Raw genomic sequence first — 19,660 nt, forward strand, 5'->3', positions numbered from 1 at the left:
AGATTAAGAAACAGAACATTTGTATGGAAACTGGCCGATTTTTTTCCAAGCTGAGTATTGGCATATGTGTGTTTCCTGTATTATTCTTTATTTATTTATTTTTTTTATGCTTTAAAATTTGCCTAATACTTTTTTTTAACAATCATCTCAGAAGGAAATATGGTCTTCAGGGATCTGGAAAATGTCAGAAAACCCACAGGCTCTAGTAGTTGAGAAAGTACTTCAGGGAAATAGGTTTTTTCTATGTAGGCCTTTGTCTCCCGTGTATCTGATAGTTTATAAACCTGATATTGGCCCAAGTTTTAAAATAGAAAAAGAACATAAATAGTGCTATGTGGGATCAAAGTAGTAAAAATTATTAGTACTTTTTGAAACAGTGCATTATTAGCCTTTCATAATTGCAATATAAAATTTGGGTCCTCAAATTTATGGGTACATTGAAATGACAGTTTTATCAGTAAAATCTCAATGGTAGTTTAGGAAGGAAATTCCTTTTCAGTTCTATAATGGAACATTCAAAATATAGAAAGAACTGAGCTATTAAGATATTTATATCTAGTTTAAAGGCTTTATGTCTATTATAGGAATTATTTGTATAGTATATAGAAGTATACTTAATCTAAAAGGTTTCCTGAAATTAGTTATGTTTGCCTTTGTGGTGGTTTTTTCTTTTTAGAGAAAGGGAGATAGTTATTTCATAAACATGAAGATTTCTGAAATTTATTTTTACATATAACAAATCTTTCTATATATCCCATTTCATGAAAAATATTAAGATGGGATTTTTTTACCATTGTTCTCAAGAGTAGGCTTTATCTAATTAAGTTATGACCACTATGATGTGGAAAAGCCGTTTGTAAATTAACGTTTTATAAAAATGTTTGGTCATTGACCTTTCTGCTATTGAAGTTATATGCAGAAAATTGTTAGAATGTTAATGTGTTGAAAAACCACTTGAATAATTCTTGTTTCTTTTACTTCTCTTCTAGAAGCCAGTAAGGCAATGTTGGTAAATTATTGTTTCTGTTATGTTTATAGATATTTGGTTTTCAAAGGAGTTCTTAGGACACACTGAAGTTTTTGTTTCGTTCCTGTTTTCCCTTGACAGGCAGTGGAGGAGGAAATGGCAGGTCCTGATCAACTCTGCATCCGTCGCTGGACTACCAAGCATGTAGCTGTTTGGCTGAAGGATGAGGGCTTCTTTGAATATGTGGACATTTTATGCAATAAGCACCGACTTGATGGTATCACATTGCTAACATTGACTGAATATGATCTCCGGTCTCCTCCCCTGGAAATCAAAGTCTTAGGAGACATTAAAAGGTTAATGCTCTCAGTTCGAAAATTGCAGAAAATACATATTGATGTTTTAGAGGAGATGGGATACAACAGTGACAGTCCCATGAGTTCCATGACTCCTTTCATCAGTGTTCTTCAGAGCGCAGAGTGGCTGTGTAATGGGGAGCCTTCACACGACTGTGATGGACCCATCGCTGATTTGAATTCTGATCAGTACCAGTACATGAATGGTAAAAACAAACATTCTATTCGAAGATTGGACCCAGAGTACTGGAAGACCATATTGAGCTGTATATATGTTTTTATAGTATTCGGGTTTACATCTTTCATTATGGTTATAGTCCATGAGCGAGTGCCTGACATGCAGACCTATCCACCACTCCCAGATATATTCTTAGACAGGTAAGTTTTATTTCTAGTGCCAAGTTTGTAGAAGATTGCTATAATAGCAATAATAATAATATATTTATGATAATTGTGTTGTTTATTATTGTTGGTTTGGTTGATGTATACTTACCATTTGCTTTATCTGGTAATATAGAAAGATATGCTTTGAAATTACTTCTTTATCAAAGTAAATTAGACCTTAAGCCATAGCTCCCTGGGCACTTTAGATTTTTAAGGGATTTCCTGGAATGTTGTTTGTAATAAATGGAATGTGGTTACTTTTTTAAAAAATGATGTCAGGGTCCTGCTTTTCCAAAGATTTGGGGAGGTCTCCTGTATCACCAAATAACTTGAAATGATCACAAATAGTACAGACTGATTCACTGATAGTATTCTGTTGTTTTTACAAAATACCTAAGATTAGAACAAACCTCAAAACTATTTTTATATTCGTGATTTTAAAATATCTTTTTAAAGTTCGTAGTGCTTTCTTGTATATTTTTATAAAAGGTTTTGCCCTCTTAAAAGTACCTTATAGTATGTTTTTTTAATGAAATAGATTAAAACGTCCACATTAAGATGGCAGAATGACATCCATATCACATTTTGTCCCCTCTCAAACCCCAACTAAGCAGGGGTTGGTTTGCTTAAGTTGCAAACCAACAAGGATGGGGCAGATAGGAGAGGAGAAAACAGCCATACAGTTTTGGAAGTTTGAAAGCAAATAGAAGACCTAAAATAATCCAATTCTAAAACAGCAGTCGAGAAAACTGAGAACTAACCCGATCTTTGTTTCAAATTTCTCAAATCTCTGGACATTGAAGGTGAAAGGGTGGCACTAAAATAAGAATTGAATTAAAACTGTTTAAGAAGCTGTTAGATTCCTATATCTTCTTCCCTATTAGTTTTTCCGACTGTAAACAAAGACTCCAAAGAAGTAAGGAAGAAAGCATACGGATATCTGGGAAAGCATACTGTGGGCAGAGGAAACAGCAAGATGCAAAAATCCAGAATTGGTAGTGTGCTTTAGCATGTTTAAGGAACAACAAGTAAGAAATGGGAGAACTGTTGCAGATGAGGTCTTACAGGAGACAGGAATCCAGATTGTGTAGGGACCGTTGTAAGGACTTAAGCTTTCATTCTGAGTGAAAGGAGAAGCCATTGGGAACTATTTAGGAGAAGAGTAATGTGAACTAATTTCCACTTTAAAAGGTTCCTCTAATAGTTGCATTAAGAATAGCGTGGGGGTGGGGGTAGGAAAGCAGGGGTTAGTTAAATTACTGAATTCATCTAGGCAAAGATGAGGTAGATTTTAGGATAAGAATAGTAGTGGTAGAGATGATGTGAAAGAGTCAAATTATCTATCTATCTATATTTTTCGAAAGTACAGCCAACAGATTTGTTGATGAATTTGTATGTAAGGTGTAAGTGAAAGAGAGAAGTCAAGAATTATCCCAAGATTTTTGACCTGAGCATCTGGAAGGATAGAGTTCTCCTTTACAGAAATGGAAAGACTGTAGAAGGAGTTGATTTGGAGAGAAAATTAAGGGTTTGGTTTTAGACACGTCAAATTTGAGATATCTTTTACAACAATCAGATGTCAAGTAAGAGCTGGAAAGATGAGTTGGAATTCAGAGCAATCTAGGGCTGATTTTAGGGAGTTACCAGCGTAGTTGAAGCCATGATGTTTGATAAGGTCTCCTAGGGAGTGAGAAGGGAAAAGAAGATTAAAGATTGAGCCCCAAAACATTACAACATTTAGAGGTCAGAGAAGTAAGGCAAAACCAGCAAAGAAGACTGAGAATGTCAAGGCAGAAAGATAGTAGTATCCTGGAAGCCAAGTTTAAAAAGCAATTTAAGAAGGCAGGAATAATTAATAATTAGCTGTCAAGTGCAGCTTAGAGGTCAAGTAAGATGAGGATAACTGACAATTGGATTTAGCAACTATTTGGTCATCAATGACCTTGACAAAAGTGCCTGATTGTAATGGGTTTAAGAGAGCATGTGAGACTTACGGGAATTGACCTAAAGATATATCTCCATAAATATGAAACAACATTTCATACAACATTTCATACAACATTTCGTACAAAGTTATTTGTTGTGACATTATTTGTAACAATTATAAATTTTAGAAATAATCTAAATGCTTATCCATGGAAAAGCTAGTTGAATATACTATGGTACAGCTATACAATAGAGATGGTTTAATCGTAAAAAAGAATGAAGAAGATTTTTATGAACTGATATGAAATGATTTGCAGGAAAAACTCAGGAGCAGTTAGCAACATGAGCATCCAGTTCCCGGTTTCTAAATACCAATCCCTAAAAGGAAACTCAGACCAAGGCTTCTTAGAGGAAGGGCTGATTTTAAGTCTGGGGCAAGGAAAGTGGAAAATGAGCCTGAAATAGATCTTGTGCCATAAAGCAAGGAAGTGCACAAAACCAGTGGAAACAAGTCAAAAGAACATAGGAACTGGTTCAAAGGGGCTCCCACTGATCAAAACAATTATAACATCAAAAAGAATAGTGATGGTAATGGATTATAATATGTCAAGTAAGAAAAAGGATCTACGAACCGTAGTGATAAACAAAACAAACAAAAAGTGGTGGGGTGAGAGGAAAAGTTCTTCAGGAATAATACCAGCAGATAAATGTTGGTGGCCTGACTATTTTGCAACCTCCCATGTAATAATTGATTCAGGCAAGTGGATGCTAAAATCTATTAGGCGAAAGGCTATTGGGGGGCAAGATAATCACATGATCTGAAAGTATCATCTCACATATTACTTAATTACAGAGAGAATAAGGTACCTTTACAATGGCAAGCTCTGACATGTGTCATTGTAACCATATGATCAAATGTAGCACCACAGTGGGACAAACTGATAATACGTGCACTGGATGTAATGTTTATAAATCACCTATGGAATAATCTTGCCAAAAAAAAAAAAAAAAAAGGTATCCTAAATTTAATCATGAGGAAATCATCAGACAAATCTAAAACATGGAACATTCTACAAGGCAGCTGATTCAGACTCACCAGAAATGCTAATGTCATGTCAGACAAAAGCCAGGCAGGGAGAATTGTAAGGGAAATTAAAGAGATATAACCAAGAGCAAAGCATGAACTTTAATTAGATCCTATATCGAGGAAAAAAAATACTGCTAAAAAGGACATTTTGGGGACAATTAGGAAAATTTGAATATGGATTGCATATTAAATGAAGTAGTGTAAAACCAAATCAGTGCTACAGTTTTCTGGGTTTAATAGTGTATTGGATTATGAAGAGAATATCCTTGTTCTTAGGTGATACATGTTAAAGTATTTAAGGGAAAAGTATCATAATGTCTGCAACTTAACTTTGGTGAGAGGGGATCAGTCTCCTCAAAAAGAATATACGGGTATGTGTATGTGGATATTTATAGAAATATTGAAATGAAGTAAATATGGAAAATGTCAATTATTGTAAACAATTGATAGATTTAGGTGAAGAATATAAAGTGTTATTCCTTCAACTTTTGGTATGATCAGAATTTCTCAAAAAAAAAAAAAAGGCAAAGAAATGATAAGAGAGAAAAAGAGAATGGGAAGAGAAAAATTGGAAACAATTGAGTCTTATAAGTTTTCCTTTAAGGGCAGTAGAGAAATGAAGCTGTAGCTTGGAAGAAGAGGATATGGAATCAACAGGATTTTGTTTTGAATGGGCTATATTACAGCATGTTTATTATATGACCCAGTTTTGGGGGAGGGAGATGATATTAGAAGGAATAGAGGGTACACTTGTTGGAGTCATGTCCTTGAGTATATGAAAAGAAATAGGATCTAGTGGGTGGGAGAGGCTGGTCTTAGGTATATGGACTGTTCTTCTATAATGGAAAGGTAGGAATGATGGAAACAGAGGTAGAAGGTTGCTAGATATAATGGTGGAACATGAGGAAATGCTTTCCTGATTTTTTTTATTTTCTCTTCAAACAGAAAGTTAGAATGGAGAAAAGGTTGGGGGTTTGAGGAGAGAGGATGAGGTGTAAAGTAGTTAAGAGTGAATAGACTTGTGTGATATGTAACAGCACTAAAGGCCTCCTTGAGGTTGGTAGTCATGTTGGCATTATGTGTTTTACCACCCTCATTCAACTGCATAGATACAGGTATGGAATAGTTGGATAATTGTCTTTTTATCAGAGTTGAAGTTTTTCTAGGCAGTACAATGAAGGAAAAAGAGTCAAGGGAGTGATTATAATGACTGACTATGGACTCAGGTGGATAAGGAAGGATGTGAGGATATGAAGTAGATGAAGGACAGTGAAAATATTATAAGATCAATAGATTTTAGGTCTCAGAATTATTGAAGTTGGAGTAATGGAGGGAATAAGCTGGAAAGACAAGAGGTAATGGTCAGTATAAGATTCCTGAAATTGAGATTTTGAAGAAGAATCTCGGTAATGACAAGATCCAGGTTATAACCATGGGTGTAGGTTGCTGAAGTAGAGTAAAAGCCAGGGTCATAGGAGGAGAAATTAATAGAGAAGTGAGTGAGAAGCACACAAATTACAACAAGAGAAGTTTTAGAGAAAGTGATAGTGAAGCAGAAATTAAAATCTTCAAGAAATGAAAGAATGAATGCTGAGGGGTCCATAGATGACTATGACAATGAATAGTGGGAGAAAAGAGAGAAAATGGTCTGGGAGGAAAGAGAGAAAATGGTCTGGAAGAGCAATGAGGATTTTATTTGAAAGTGTACAATTCATTGGTTTTTAGTATACTTAAAAAAATGTGCAGCCATCACCACTAATACCAGAACATTTTCATCACCCCAAAAGAAACCCATATCTCTTATCAGTCATACCCCATTCCCTTCTCTCTCCATAAACGTAGATTTATGTTTCTGTGGATTTGCCTATTCTGCACATTTCATTTAAATAGAGTCATACAGTATGTGGCCTTTTTCTATGTGTGCTTTCTTTCATTTAGCATAATGTCTTCAAGATTTATCCACATAGTAGTATATATCAGTATTTCATTCCTTTTTATTGCAGAATAATATTTCATTGTACCCACAATTTACTCATTAGTTGATGAATGTGTTGTTTCTACTCTTTGGCTACTAATGCTGCTATATATAAACAGTATACAAAGTTTTACACAGACATATGCTTTCAATTCACAATGGGGATTTGGAACCAAATTTTCCCCAACTGCAGTGCTACCTACTACAAAGCTTCATGGTCTTAAGTATCTAAACTTTATTCATAGGAGAGTGGTAGCAGGTGCTACAGTGTTCTTCCTATATCCGCTCAGATCTCTTTTCCATTTTCTTATGCACTGATATTTTCAAAATCCAGCAAATGTGTCTCTTTGTTGGAGAGCTGCTCTTGGGGTGCTGGAACACACTTTGCCTGCTTAAAAAGAGAGCCAAACTCTTTTAGGTCTTTGGACCTATGCTGTCTCCCAAATTCCCCACAGGACTGAGCCAAAGTTACTCTTGCTTGAGTTCCCCACAGACTGTGCTTGAGTCTCACCCTTGCCTTGCTTCTTTGCCTTCCTGAAGTTATTTCCCCATTGTCCTCTAGTTTTCCCCTGCGGACACTCCTAATCACTTTCACACTGATCTTTGTTTCAGAGTTTGCTTCTGAAGCATATTTGACACAATTCCAAGAGCTTCAGCACAACATAAACAGAAAATTAGGAGATAGGAATGCTTCTAGAGGCCCACTTACAACAGTGAGAACCGGGAGCTGATAACCATAATGCAAGGGAGGAAACAGAAGCACTATAAAAAGCACACATAAATAATGGAAAAACCACATCAATCTGGAATTTAACTGCCCTTCATTTCTCAGAAGTCCTTAAGGTCATTACCATGTTCATTGTAATAATCACTGTTCACAGTGATGACTCTGAATTACCAAAGAAAATTGAATTCTATCCGGAAAAAAAGGCACGTATATGTATAATGCATTTTAGAAAGCTTTACATCATAAATATGAGATACTGAATATACATTTGACAGTTTCCTCACAACACTCTACTAAAATGACAGTAAATGGGGGGGACCCTATAATCTCATGAAGGCAAGAAAAGTGATAATAATGAAAAAATGGAAAGCTAAGTGCTTGTTGTGAGATTGGGAGTAGAGACGAACAGTGCCTAAGAGATGAGTTTATTTGTACTGCAGAGCTCTAGAAAAACTCTCAAAATAGGAGGCACCAAGCATCTCTCAAGACCAGCTATAGATAGGAGCAAAATATGGGAGATTTGGTTGAAAATCAATTTAAGAAGCTTTAGACCTGCTGTAAACCAACAGAAGATAGGTGATGTATTCTCCAGAGTAGCTGAATGTAAGGGACTCTGGAATTGAGGACATCAGGCCCACATAAGAACAAAGGTGCACGTTTTTCAGTATGTTTTCAAGAGGATTAACTGTAAATCTACCTATTGATCACTGAGACCTCCAGCTTCCTTCCTTAAGTAGCCAGACTTATTTCCTATCCCCACTCTCACCCAGCCTCAGTACTCCAAGCAGGAAAACAGATTCTTCTCCTTGGAAAACCTACACAAGAGAAAAAAACTGTAGATACTGTGGTAGGGGAGATAGCCCTATTTCATCAACCAGACCTCTGCTCACTCTACAGTGAAACCATAACTTGACAAGCTCAGTCAAAAAAAATTCACTGAGCTTTTTTTTTTAGTACTTCATTGTCAGATATGAATGGTCAGTCAAGAATTACCAGACATTTGAGGAAAACAGACCAATGCAAATAGAAAAGAAGCAAACTGGGAAAAACAAAATAGAGAGCAGAACAACACTTCAAAAAAAATAACCATTCATATTCTCACAAATAAGAGATGCTGCAGCCTATGAGAGAGTAATAGTAGGCTCTGAAAAAGGGAAATTCGGAGAAAAAAAGTTTTTGGAAAATAAAAAATGAAAGTAGAAATTTAAAATCCAGCAGGATAATTGGAACGTAAATTTGATGAAATTGCCCAGCATATAGAGCAGATGATGAAAAGTGGAAGAGAAAAAGTAAGATCAATCCCGTTAGTCCAACAGTGAACAAATAGGGGTTCTTATAAGGAATACATAGAAAAAAATGAAGGGGAAGATATTATCTAAGATATAAGGAAATTTCTCAGAACCAAAGGACATGACTTTCTAAATCGAAAGGATCCAGTGAATAGCCAGTACAAGAAATGAAAAATTTTAGAACAGTGGGTATAGACAGGATCTTAGAAACTTCTTAAGAGGCTAAACATAAAACATGCAGAGACTGGAAATCTAAATAGCATCAAACTTCTTAGCAATAGTGGAAGCTAGAAGACAATGGAAAATGTCTTAACATTCTGAGAGAAAATAATGTCTAATCTAGAATTCTGCCCTTGCAAACTACGAATTAGATATAAGGCTAGACCCAAGGATATTTTTAAATTTGCAAGTCTCAAAAAACTTACTCTCTAACCTCACACCTACTAGAATGGCTAAAATGAAAAAAAAAAAAAAAAAAGGTAAGTCCTAATGAGGATTCAGAGCAACTGATACTCATACACTGCTGGTAGAAATGCAAAATGACACCACAGCTTTGAAAATAGTTTGATAGTTTCTTAAAAAGTTAAACATACATTTAATATAGGACTCAACTGTTTCACTCTTAGGTATTTACCCAAGAGAAATGAAAATATATGTCCATGCAAAGACCTGTATGTGGTCTTTATTCATAATCACCCCAAACTGAGATTAGCCCAAAATATCCATCAACCAGTGACTGGATAGAGCAATTTTAAATAAAGAATTACACACGCAATAATGTAGATCAATCTAAAACACATCCATGCTGAATGAAAATAGCCAAGTACAAAAGATATCTAGATAAATACTGTGTGAGTGTATTTATATGCCATTCTGGAAAAGGCAAACCTGTAAGGGACAGAAATCAGATTAATGGTTGTTGCAGGGCTAGAAGTGAGAGAAGGGATTGACTGTAAAGGGGCACAAAGGAACTTTTTGGAGTGATGAAAATGTTGTACATCTTTATTGAGGTGGTGTTATGTGACTGAATATGTTTGTCAAAAGTCATTGAACTGTATAGCTGAAGAAGGCAGATTTTTCCGTTTGTAAATTAAACCTCATATAAATCTGACATTAAAAATAAGTTTATCCTCCAGGCCCTCTTTCTCAGAAAACAACTGGAGGATCTACACCCCATCAAAACTAAGGAGTAAACCAAGGAAGGGGAGGACATGGAATTCAGGAAACAGAGAATCCATTACAGAAAAGAGGAATTCCCAAGATGAGGGTTCAATTTTATTCCAACAAATAGCCATGCAGGAGAACTAGAAAATGGCAATCATTCTAGAGTGGAACAAGAGGGAAAAAGGAAAAGATTGAAATTGATAGAATATTTTGGAGATGAATTGGTGATAGGCGCACAAGAAACAGAACAAACTAAAAAAAAAAAAAGAAGTTATCTATTAGCTCCAGAGAATTATTTAGAAGTTGTTCAAGAAAGGGATTTAATCATTGTTCTCTGACTCAGCCATGAATGATATTTACAAACGTATATTAAGTAAAAACAGAATCGTGAAATAGTATTGAGAGCATGGGGAGATGGGGAGAGAGAGAATATCTGTGTATGCGTATGTGTGTTTGGTAGGTGACTAAAAAATATAATGCCAAATAAAACAGAAAAGTGATAGTGATCACCTCTGGGGAGCAGGAATTAGGTTTAGGTTGGGGGTGTGGCATAGTAATGGAAAAGATAGAAGAAAAGAGGGATAGAAAACAAAGGGAGACAGAGAAATAAAGGAGTAAAACAAAACAAACATTACTGTTCCTAAAACAAAACCAAATATAGTAGTTCTCTCTTATCTAAGGTTTTACTTACCACAGTTTATTACCCACTGTCAACTATAGTCTGAAAATATTAAATGGAAAATTCTAGAAATAAACAATTCATAAGTTTTAAATTGTGCACCATTCTGAGTAGAGTGATGAAATCTCGCACTGCCCTGTTCCTCGTGCCCTGGACAAGAATCTTCCCATTGTCCAGCATATTCACGCCATATATGCTACCTGCTCATTCGTCATGTAGTAGCCATCTCAGTTATCAGATCAACTGTCACAGTATCACAGTGCTTGAGTTCAAGTAACCCTTATTTTACTTAATGTCTCATTCACCTCACTTCATCACGTAGGCATTTTATCATCTCACATCATCACAAGGAGAGCAAGTACAGTACAATAAGATATTGCATGAGAGACCACATTGACATGACTTTTATTACAGTATATTGTTATAATTGTTCTATTTTATTATTAGTTTTTGTTAATATCTTACTGTGCCTAATTTATAAATTAAACTATATCATAGGTATGTATGTATAGGTAAAAACAGCATATATAGAATTTAGTACGATCCATAGTTTAAGGCATCCATTTGGGAGTCTTAGAATGTATACCCCATAGATAAGGGGGACTACTCTATACTAAAGAAAAGGAGTCAAGTTCAAGCTCTGCTTATCTGGATTCTGAAATTAGCACATCATGGGAGAAGTGAGACTTCCTTCCATTGTCTTTTGTGGGCAGTCCTATATCAAGTTCTATTGTGCTATATAGGGAGGGAGAAAAAGGTTGTTACTTCTCTACAGAGAACCATGACTGGAAATCACAGACAACAAAGAGGTTCTGGTAAATAGGGTACTTTATGAAACATCCTCCCCCCCCACCCCAGATTTTTCAAATATTATCTCTTAAAAAAGGTAAAAGTTATAGAAAACAATTTTAAGGTCATTATTTAAAGAGTATCTTATTGAAAAGAGTGACATCATTTATGCACATTATCTTCTTGTCAGCCCAATATGTAATTTTTTCTGTTCTAGCGTTCCTAGAATCCCATGGGCCTTTGCCATGACAGAAGTATGTGGCATGATTTTGTGCTATATTTGGCTCCTGGTTCTTCTTCTTCACAAGCACAGGTACCTCACCTATTTTGTTAAAAGACTGAAAGTGTTTTGACTATCTCGTGTAAAGGTCATCAAAGCTGTTTCTCCCTTTGCAGTTTCTTTGTTAATTTCCTTCTCTAGTCATTCTGGCATACTTATTGACATAGGAAAATGGGGTTTTATCAACAAAAGAGTCAGCCTAAGGTAATACCCACATATTTACTAATATTCTGAACGTATTTTGCAGGGAAATATCACAGCAATATTCGATCATGGGCCAACCATTGATGTCCTAGCCTTATCTTTCATTAGAAACAAAACAAAAATGTCACTATGTAGAAGGATAGAACCCCCTCCAAAGACAGTCTTTGGTCAGATGTTCGGATGGAAGAAATTGTTCTCTGCTTGGAGGAGGCCCATTAAAAAAAGAGATTATTTTGCACACACCATGCACACCTAGTCAGTGTGGTTTACTTCATATGGTATAGGAAATTGCTGAAAAGGGAGAGTGTTTCTTTGGCACTTTCACCAAGAAATACAAAGGGAATAATTTTTTCTCATTAAAAAAAGAAGAGAAGCATAAAGGGAGGCTCTGTTCCTATTTTAATGAGGAGGAATTACTTGATTTAAATAAAAAATAAGGCATAGTGAAGAAAAAAAGAACTAGAAAGTATGGATCTGCTAGTCATTGTCTTTGGACACGGAAGAGGAATAGGGTTACTTTCTTGCATTTTTGATCTTTTCTCCTCACCAGGGAGTTCTTGAGGTAAAACCACAGTGATGGGCTTTAGATCCTAAGCAGCAGTTATTTTGGTGCTTTGAAGGTAAAGAGAAAGGTTGATTGTTGCTATTCTTGTCACACTTTTAGGCCATATTGGACTTCATTCTCTCTTGTTTGCGGCAATATTTTTAATTGGATTGCTTAAAACCAGAGGTAGTTTAAAAAAAAAAAAAAATTTGTATTACTGCTGCTTTCTGGTATAACTTTGTCTTATAAGACTCCGTGGATTTGAATTTATTCATTCTTCAAAACAAGAGTTTACTTTATAAGAAACCTCGGTAGATTTAGCAAATCAGAGCTGTAGCCAGTTAAATGCAAATTTTGATGTTTAATTAGACAAAGAATTTCTCAAAGTGTGGTCTTTTTGCCACTTAAATTAGAATCACCTTGGCTGTGGTTAAATGCAGAATTCTAGGCTCCATCCCAGGTGTACACACTGAAGTTCGAAACATACCATAACCTTGTGTCCTTTGCTCTTTTCGAAGGTGGGACGAGCATTTGGAAAATATGTAAAGCATAGTCCCTGTACTTAAGAATAAGTCTGTTTTGGTTTAAGACATTTAAAAAAATAATAGAACAGTGCAAGTGATGTCACAATACAGTTCAAAATTTTTATTAGTAGCGATATACTTAATGTAAAACAGTATTTAAAAAACAGTATTTTATAGCTTAAGTTTAAGTTAGGAGAAGTTAGAGAATGTTTATTAGATAGCTACTATCATTAACAAACTTACAAAGTTATAACAAACAAAAAAAATCCCTACAATCACATTTAACTTTATACCTTTCAAAATAATTTATGAGCAACATATGAGTAATAGGACTAACACTGAGCTAAGAGTCAGGCTAGGTACTAATCTTCTCTTTTACATAACTCTTTTGCTTTCTCTTAGCCATATTTTCTTATGCTCTCTGATGCTCTTAGGTCTGCACAGTCCCACTTTACAGATGCTGGCCTCATGTGACTATTTAAATTTAAATTAGCGAAAATGAAATAAAATTAAAACTTGGCTCCTCAGTCGTACTAGCCACATTGCCAGTGCTCAGGAGCCACATGTAGATAACTTGTTGAACAGTTCAATAGTGGAACATTTTCATCATTGCAGAAAGTTCTACTGGAAAATGATGCTTCAGATCGTCTCTAAAATTTCTGTCCTCTATAAAGAGTCTAGCGGTTTTCCTCCTTGCTTTCCCTTTAAGTAAGCATTTGATGCCTGGGGTGTTTTGGTTCGTTTTCTGCTGATCTTTCTCCCTTTTTGGTCGCTCTGTTCACAGGTCAATACTTCTGCGAAGGCTCTGTAGTCTGATGGGCACTGTGTTCTTGCTTCGCTGCTTTACCATGTTTGTGACCTCCCTCTCCGTGCCAGGACAGCACCTGCAGTGTACTGGAAAGGTAGCCTGCTAGCTTCTTTATCTTTCTTTCCTCTTGTTCTTGGTGGGTTGATGGCACCATATATGCAGTAGGGCTAAGACTTTGCTTTTAATATTAAAATGTGCTTCTCAATATTTTCAATATCTGTGATAAACCTCCAGAAATAATTTGGTAAAAATTTAAAGGCAGAATCTACCTCCCTGTTACTTCTATCTATTGATACTAGTTCTACACCGTGGAGCTATAGAAAAAAGTTTCTTTCAATTATCATTCTCCCTTTCCCACCATCCTCAGCATCTTTAGTTCCTCGTATCACATGACTCTGTTCCCTTTACTGTCCTTATTCCATTTGACCATATTCCATTTAAAATATAGTACCCCCTACTCTTTCTGGGGTATACTAAACAATGGCTGATTTTTTGTTTTTGTTTTATACTTTGTAGCTTGTTTGGTACACTGTAGATATCTCTTCTGGTTAAATTGAAAAGAGAGATTACATACATAGGAACAAAAGAACTGAGCAATGGATAACTTTAAAAAAATTAAAAAAACAAAAACAAAAACCCTGTACTTTATATACAAAATCAACTATTGTAACTCGTTAAATTTGGACAGAAGAATTTATTATCCTACTTTTCTAAGCCTCCAGGATTTAATAATGTATTCCCAGACATTCAAATGTATCTATTAACACCTTCGTTATTTTAATGTTGTTTGTAAAGTGTGAAACAAAATTAAGTGTCAGTTCTTCTACTGCAATATAAATAGCTGAAATGCCAACAAGGGAAGGTTAAGCAGCCAAAGGAGATCAAGAGCTAAAAATACAGCCCTGAGCCGAAGGGTGACAAAAGTTTCTCCAGGTATTAGGAGACTGAACAGTAAGAAAGGGGGAAGGGTTATATGACATTTAGGATTTAGTATAAAAGAAATGTTATATTTTTAAGGTAAAAGCTGTTTTTTAAAAAAAATAAAGGTAATGTTTTATAATTATAAAGTTATTTGCCTATTAGAAATTTTCAAATTTTATGGAAATATGTAAATTAAAAATATATATATAAATTAAAATAAAAGCTCATATAATTTCCTCTTCTTTCACCTTACCCCATAAATCAAACTGTTAACAATTGTGCATCCAGTCTCATAGGCTATTTTTAAGCATGCTTACACATTCAAATAAGTTTATATAGATAGATACTTTTTAAACAAAAGATAGGATTATACTGCAGGCATAGTTTTTTAGCTTATGTTTTATTTAATAGTATGTTGTTTACTTTTTTCTGAAGAAATACATATGTAGCTGTACCTCATCTTTTTAATAGCTGCAGAGTGTTCCATTGTATGATTTACCAGTCTCCAAGTGGTGTACATTTAGATTACTTCCAAATCTTACTATTTATAAATAATGCTTTCATAAATATCTGTGTACATTTATACTTTTTCACTATTTAATCATCTCCTTAAGGTAAATTCTTAGAAGTGGAATTAGGAAATCAAAGAACACACACTTTAAAAATTGTGATATATATTGCTCAGATGTCCATTAGAAAAGTCTAGTTTTCACTACTGCCAACAATGTAGGCACGCCAGTTTTCCTACCCCGCAGCCAGCACTATTTATCAATCTTTTGAGTCACTGCCATTCTGATTAATGAAAGATGATATCTGAGATTTTTATGGGTCTTATGCTTTATATTTGAACCTTTAATCTATTGAATTTATTTCTGTACCTGGTGTGAAGTAAGGATAGAACAATTTCCCAAAATTGTATGCTAATTAGAAGAAATTTAAAAGAAGAAAAGTGTAAGCTTATTACACTGAAGAGTTTTTTGTAACTAAAATATTTAATTGTGAGTAGCCACTAGAGAGAAAGATATATGTGCATAGGGCTGCAGCATGTGCTACAAAAATAAATTAGATATCATCTTTCTACAGTATGGACAGCCCTTTTTCTGTCGCTAATGACCATTTTTCATTACCGGTTAGTTATATATGGACATTTCTATTCAAATCTGCCCTAAATGCTGGTAATTGCTTTGACTTATAAGATAACCTACTTATTGACCTATATTATTTGCAGCAGTCATTAAAAATTGAAAGTTAAGGTGATCGTACAGCAATCAAATCCCTTACAGTGAACTTCCATAGGGCATTTTCATTGTCACAAATTAATTGCTTGAAATCTCATTCCTAGAAGTAGGAGGCTTGGGGATAGAACCAAGAATATGCTTGCTTTTGAAATTAAGTAATGGATTCACTTTAAGTAAAGAAATACTTAAAGCACATTTCTACACCTTGTCGCATCAAAGCATCTTATCCATTCTGTTGTGTTACAGTTTCTATTTTTCTGGAAGAAAATTTGGGATATTTAAGATCATAAAGGATAGGGAGACTTGAGTAATTGAGCAATAATTGCTCTCTTTTGACTGGCATCACTTGTTTCTTGCCTTGGCTGAGACTTTCTCCTAGCAGTCTCTGTTCACTGCCTGATTTTTATACTTTAGTAAACATCTCTAACCCCATTCCCATTAGAGGTCACGGAAGAACCAAATCCCATATATTCTAGTTCCTTCTCTCCTTTTCTCTAATAATAAATTCATCTTCCTCTCCTGCCCTTAACTAAGGCAGAGACAAAAAGCCGTGTTGTGAATAATCGACAGGTGAGCTTTCTAATGAGATTGTGATATCCAGCGAGGATGTTTTGTTACCAGACAAGGAGTCCACCCATTACACATGCAGCAGAGCAGAACACCGAACAAATTGGAGCCGTTTATTGCCATGGCACCAAGCCAGGAAAATGGGAAGCTGTCGTGTTAAACCCAAACTCCCTGATGGCTTTTGATCAAAGGTTTTTAAAGGCAGAAATTGAGGTTTAGGGGTTAGGGGCTGAGGGTGAAGCTGATTGGTTAGTTCTTATGCACGCTTCAGTGGTTTTCCTTTCCTAACTCAGTTCCTGACATCATCTTTATCACTGTGATTGGGTGATCTAACTGGTTGAGGGACCAAGACTCTGCAAAATATCTCATAATTATTTGTCAATGATGTTAACTTTTTAAAAAAATAAATTTATTTATTTGAATTAGTTTCAAGTATATAATACATTGGTCAGACATCTATATTGTTCATAAAACAATTCCCTCAATTGCACCCTCCCTCCCCTGGCCCTCCACTTAGCCATCATATTAATGCTAACTGCATTCCCTGTGCCGTGCTCCCCATCATCGTGCCCAACTATCAACTTCTAATTTGTACTTTTTTAATCCTACACCCCATTCTCCTAGCCCCGTGACCCCCTTTCCCTCTGTCTGTCATCAAATTGTCCACTATTTTTGTGAGTCTGTTTTTGACTAGTTTGTTCTTTTTCTTCCTCGGATTCCACATATAAGTGAAATCATATGGTATTTATCTTTCTCTGACTTATTTCACTCAGCATAATAACCTCTAGGTCCATCCAAGTCATTGCAAATGGTAAAATTTTATCTAGTCATCTGTTGATGGACATTTAGGTTGCTTCCATATCTTGGCTATTATAAATTGTGCTGCCATGAATATTGGAGTGCATAGATCTTTAGGAATTATTGTTTTGGTTTTCTTTGGATAAATACTCAGAAGTGCAATTGCTGGGTCAAAAGGTATATCCATGTTTAATTTTTTGGGAAACCTCCATACTGTTTTCCATAGCGGCTATACCAATTTGCAATCCCACCAACAATGTATGAGAGTTCCCTTTTCTCCATATCCTCGCCAACACTTGCTGTTTTTTGATTTATTGATGATAGCCATTCTGACAGGTGTGAGATAATATCTCATTGTGGTTTTAATTTGCATTTCTCTGATGATTAGCGATCTTGAGCAACTTTTTATATGTCTGTTAGCCATCTGTATTTCCTCTTTGGAGAAGTATCTGTTTAGGTCTTCTGCCCATTTTTTAATTGAATTGTTTGGTTTTTTGCTGTTTAGTAGTATAAGTTCTTATAAATTTTTGATATTAACCCCTTATCAGATGTATCATTAGTGAATATCTTCTCCCACACAGTCAGTTGTCTTTTTGTTTTATTGATGGTTTCCTTTGCTGTACAAAAACTTTTTAGTTTGAAGTAGTCCCATTTCTTTATTTTTTTCTTTTGTTTCCCTCGCCTGAGGAGATATATCTGAAAAGAAATTCCTATTAGTAATATCAGAGAGTTTACTGCCTATGTTTTCTTCTAAAAGTTTTATGGTTTTGGGTCTTACGTCTAAGTCTTTAATCCATTTTGAGTCTGTCTATTCTTGTATACGGTGTAAGAAGATGATCCATCTTTTTTTTACATGTATCTGTCCAATTTTCCCAACACCATTTATTGAAGAGACTGTATTCACTCCGTTGTATATTCTTACCTCCTTTGCAATATATTAAGTGAGTGTATAGGCGATTTCTGGGCTCTCTATTCTGTTCCATTGATCAATATATCTGTTTTTATGCCAGTACTATGCTGTTTTGATTACTGTAGTCTTGTAGTATAGTTTGATATCAGGTAGTGTGATACCTCCAACTTTGTTCTTTCTCAAGAGTGCCGTGACTATTCGGGTTTTTTTATGGCTCCATATAAATTTTAGGATTATTCGTTCTAGCTCTCTCAAAAATGCCATTGGTATTTTGATAGAGATTGCATTGAATCTATAGATTGGTTTGGGTAGCATGGCCATTTTAACAATGTTGATTCTTCCTACCCATCAACAAGGTATATGCTTCCATTTATTTGTGTCTTCTTCCCAATTTCTTTTTTCAGTGACTTATAATTTTCTGAAAACAGGTCTTCTACCTGTTCTTGGTTAATTTGATTCCCAGGTATTTTATAGTTTTTGACACAATTGTAAATTGGATTGTTTTCTTAATTTCTCTTTCTGAAAGTTCATCATTGGTGTATAAAAATGCCACTGACTTCTGAATATTTATTTTGTAACCTGCTACTTTACTGAATTCATTGATCAGTTGTAATAGTTTTTTGATGGAATCTTTAGGGTTCTCTCTATATAGTATCATGTCATCGGCAAATAACAAGAGTTTTACTTCTTCCTTTCCAATTTGGATGCCTTTTATTTCTCTTTCTTGTCTTATTGCTGTGGCTAAGACTTCAAATACAATGTGAAGAGGAGTGGTGAAAGTGGGCAACCTTGTCTTGTTCCTGATCTTAAGGAAAATGCTTTTAGCCTTTCCCCATTGAGTATGATGTTGGCTGTAGGTTTGTCATATACGGCTTTTATTATATTGAGGTATGAGTTTTTATCATAAATGGATGAGAGTTTTTATCATAAATGGATGCTGGATTTTGTCAAATGTTTTTTCTGCATCTATTGATGTGATCATATCGTTTTTATCCTTCAATTTGTTAATGTGGTGTATCACATTAATTGATTTGTGGATATTATACCAACCTTGCTGGAATAAATCCAACTTGATCATGGTGTGTGATATTTTTAATGTATTGCTGAATTCAGTTTGCTAATATTTTATAGAGGTTTTTTGCATCAATGTTCATAAGAGATATTGGCCTATAGTTTTCTTTTTTGTAATGTCTTTGCCTGGTTTGGGAATCAAGGTAATGGTGGCCTCATAAAAGGAGTTAGAGAGCCTTCCCTCTTCTTGAATTTTTTGGAATAGTTTGAGAAATAGGTGATAATTCTTCTTTGAATGTTTGGTAAAATTTGCCTATGAAGCCATCTGGTCCAGGACTTTTGTTTTTGGGGAGGTTTTTGATTACTGATTTGATTTCATTGGTAGTAATTGGTCAGTTCAGATTTTCTGTTTCTTCTTGTCTCGGTCTTGGGAGATTGTACGTTCCTAGGAATGTGTCCATTTCTTCCAGATTGTCCAGTTTGTTGTCATATAATTGCTCGTAGTATTTTCT

General features: G+C 35.1%; 1 protein-coding gene across 4 annotated transcripts in view; it reads left to right on the plus strand.

Annotated features, from left to right (window-relative positions):
• Nucleotides 1-19,660, plus strand: part of SAMD8 (sterile alpha motif domain containing 8) — a 48,876-nt gene that overhangs the window by 21,506 nt on the left and 7,710 nt on the right. For 3 of the 4 annotated variants that reach the window (XM_039872161.1, XM_039872162.1, XM_039872163.1), the window contains 3 exons: nt 1,109-1,701; nt 11,561-11,656; nt 13,680-13,797. In XM_039872161.1, the coding sequence (XP_039728095.1) occupies nt 1,124-1,701; nt 11,561-11,656; nt 13,680-13,797 (792 nt within the window). In that variant the 5' untranslated portion in view covers nt 1,109-1,123. Of the gene's footprint in view, nt 1-1,107; nt 1,702-11,560; nt 11,657-13,679; nt 13,798-19,660 lie in introns of all 4 variants that reach the window. The other variant, XM_039872164.1, reaches the window with a different exon arrangement.

The sequence above is a fragment of the Pteropus medius genome, unplaced genomic scaffold (assembly GCF_902729225.1).
Source record: "Pteropus medius unplaced genomic scaffold, Ma_sr-lr_union100, whole genome shotgun sequence".
NCBI lineage: Eukaryota > Metazoa > Chordata > Mammalia > Chiroptera > Pteropodidae > Pteropus > Pteropus medius.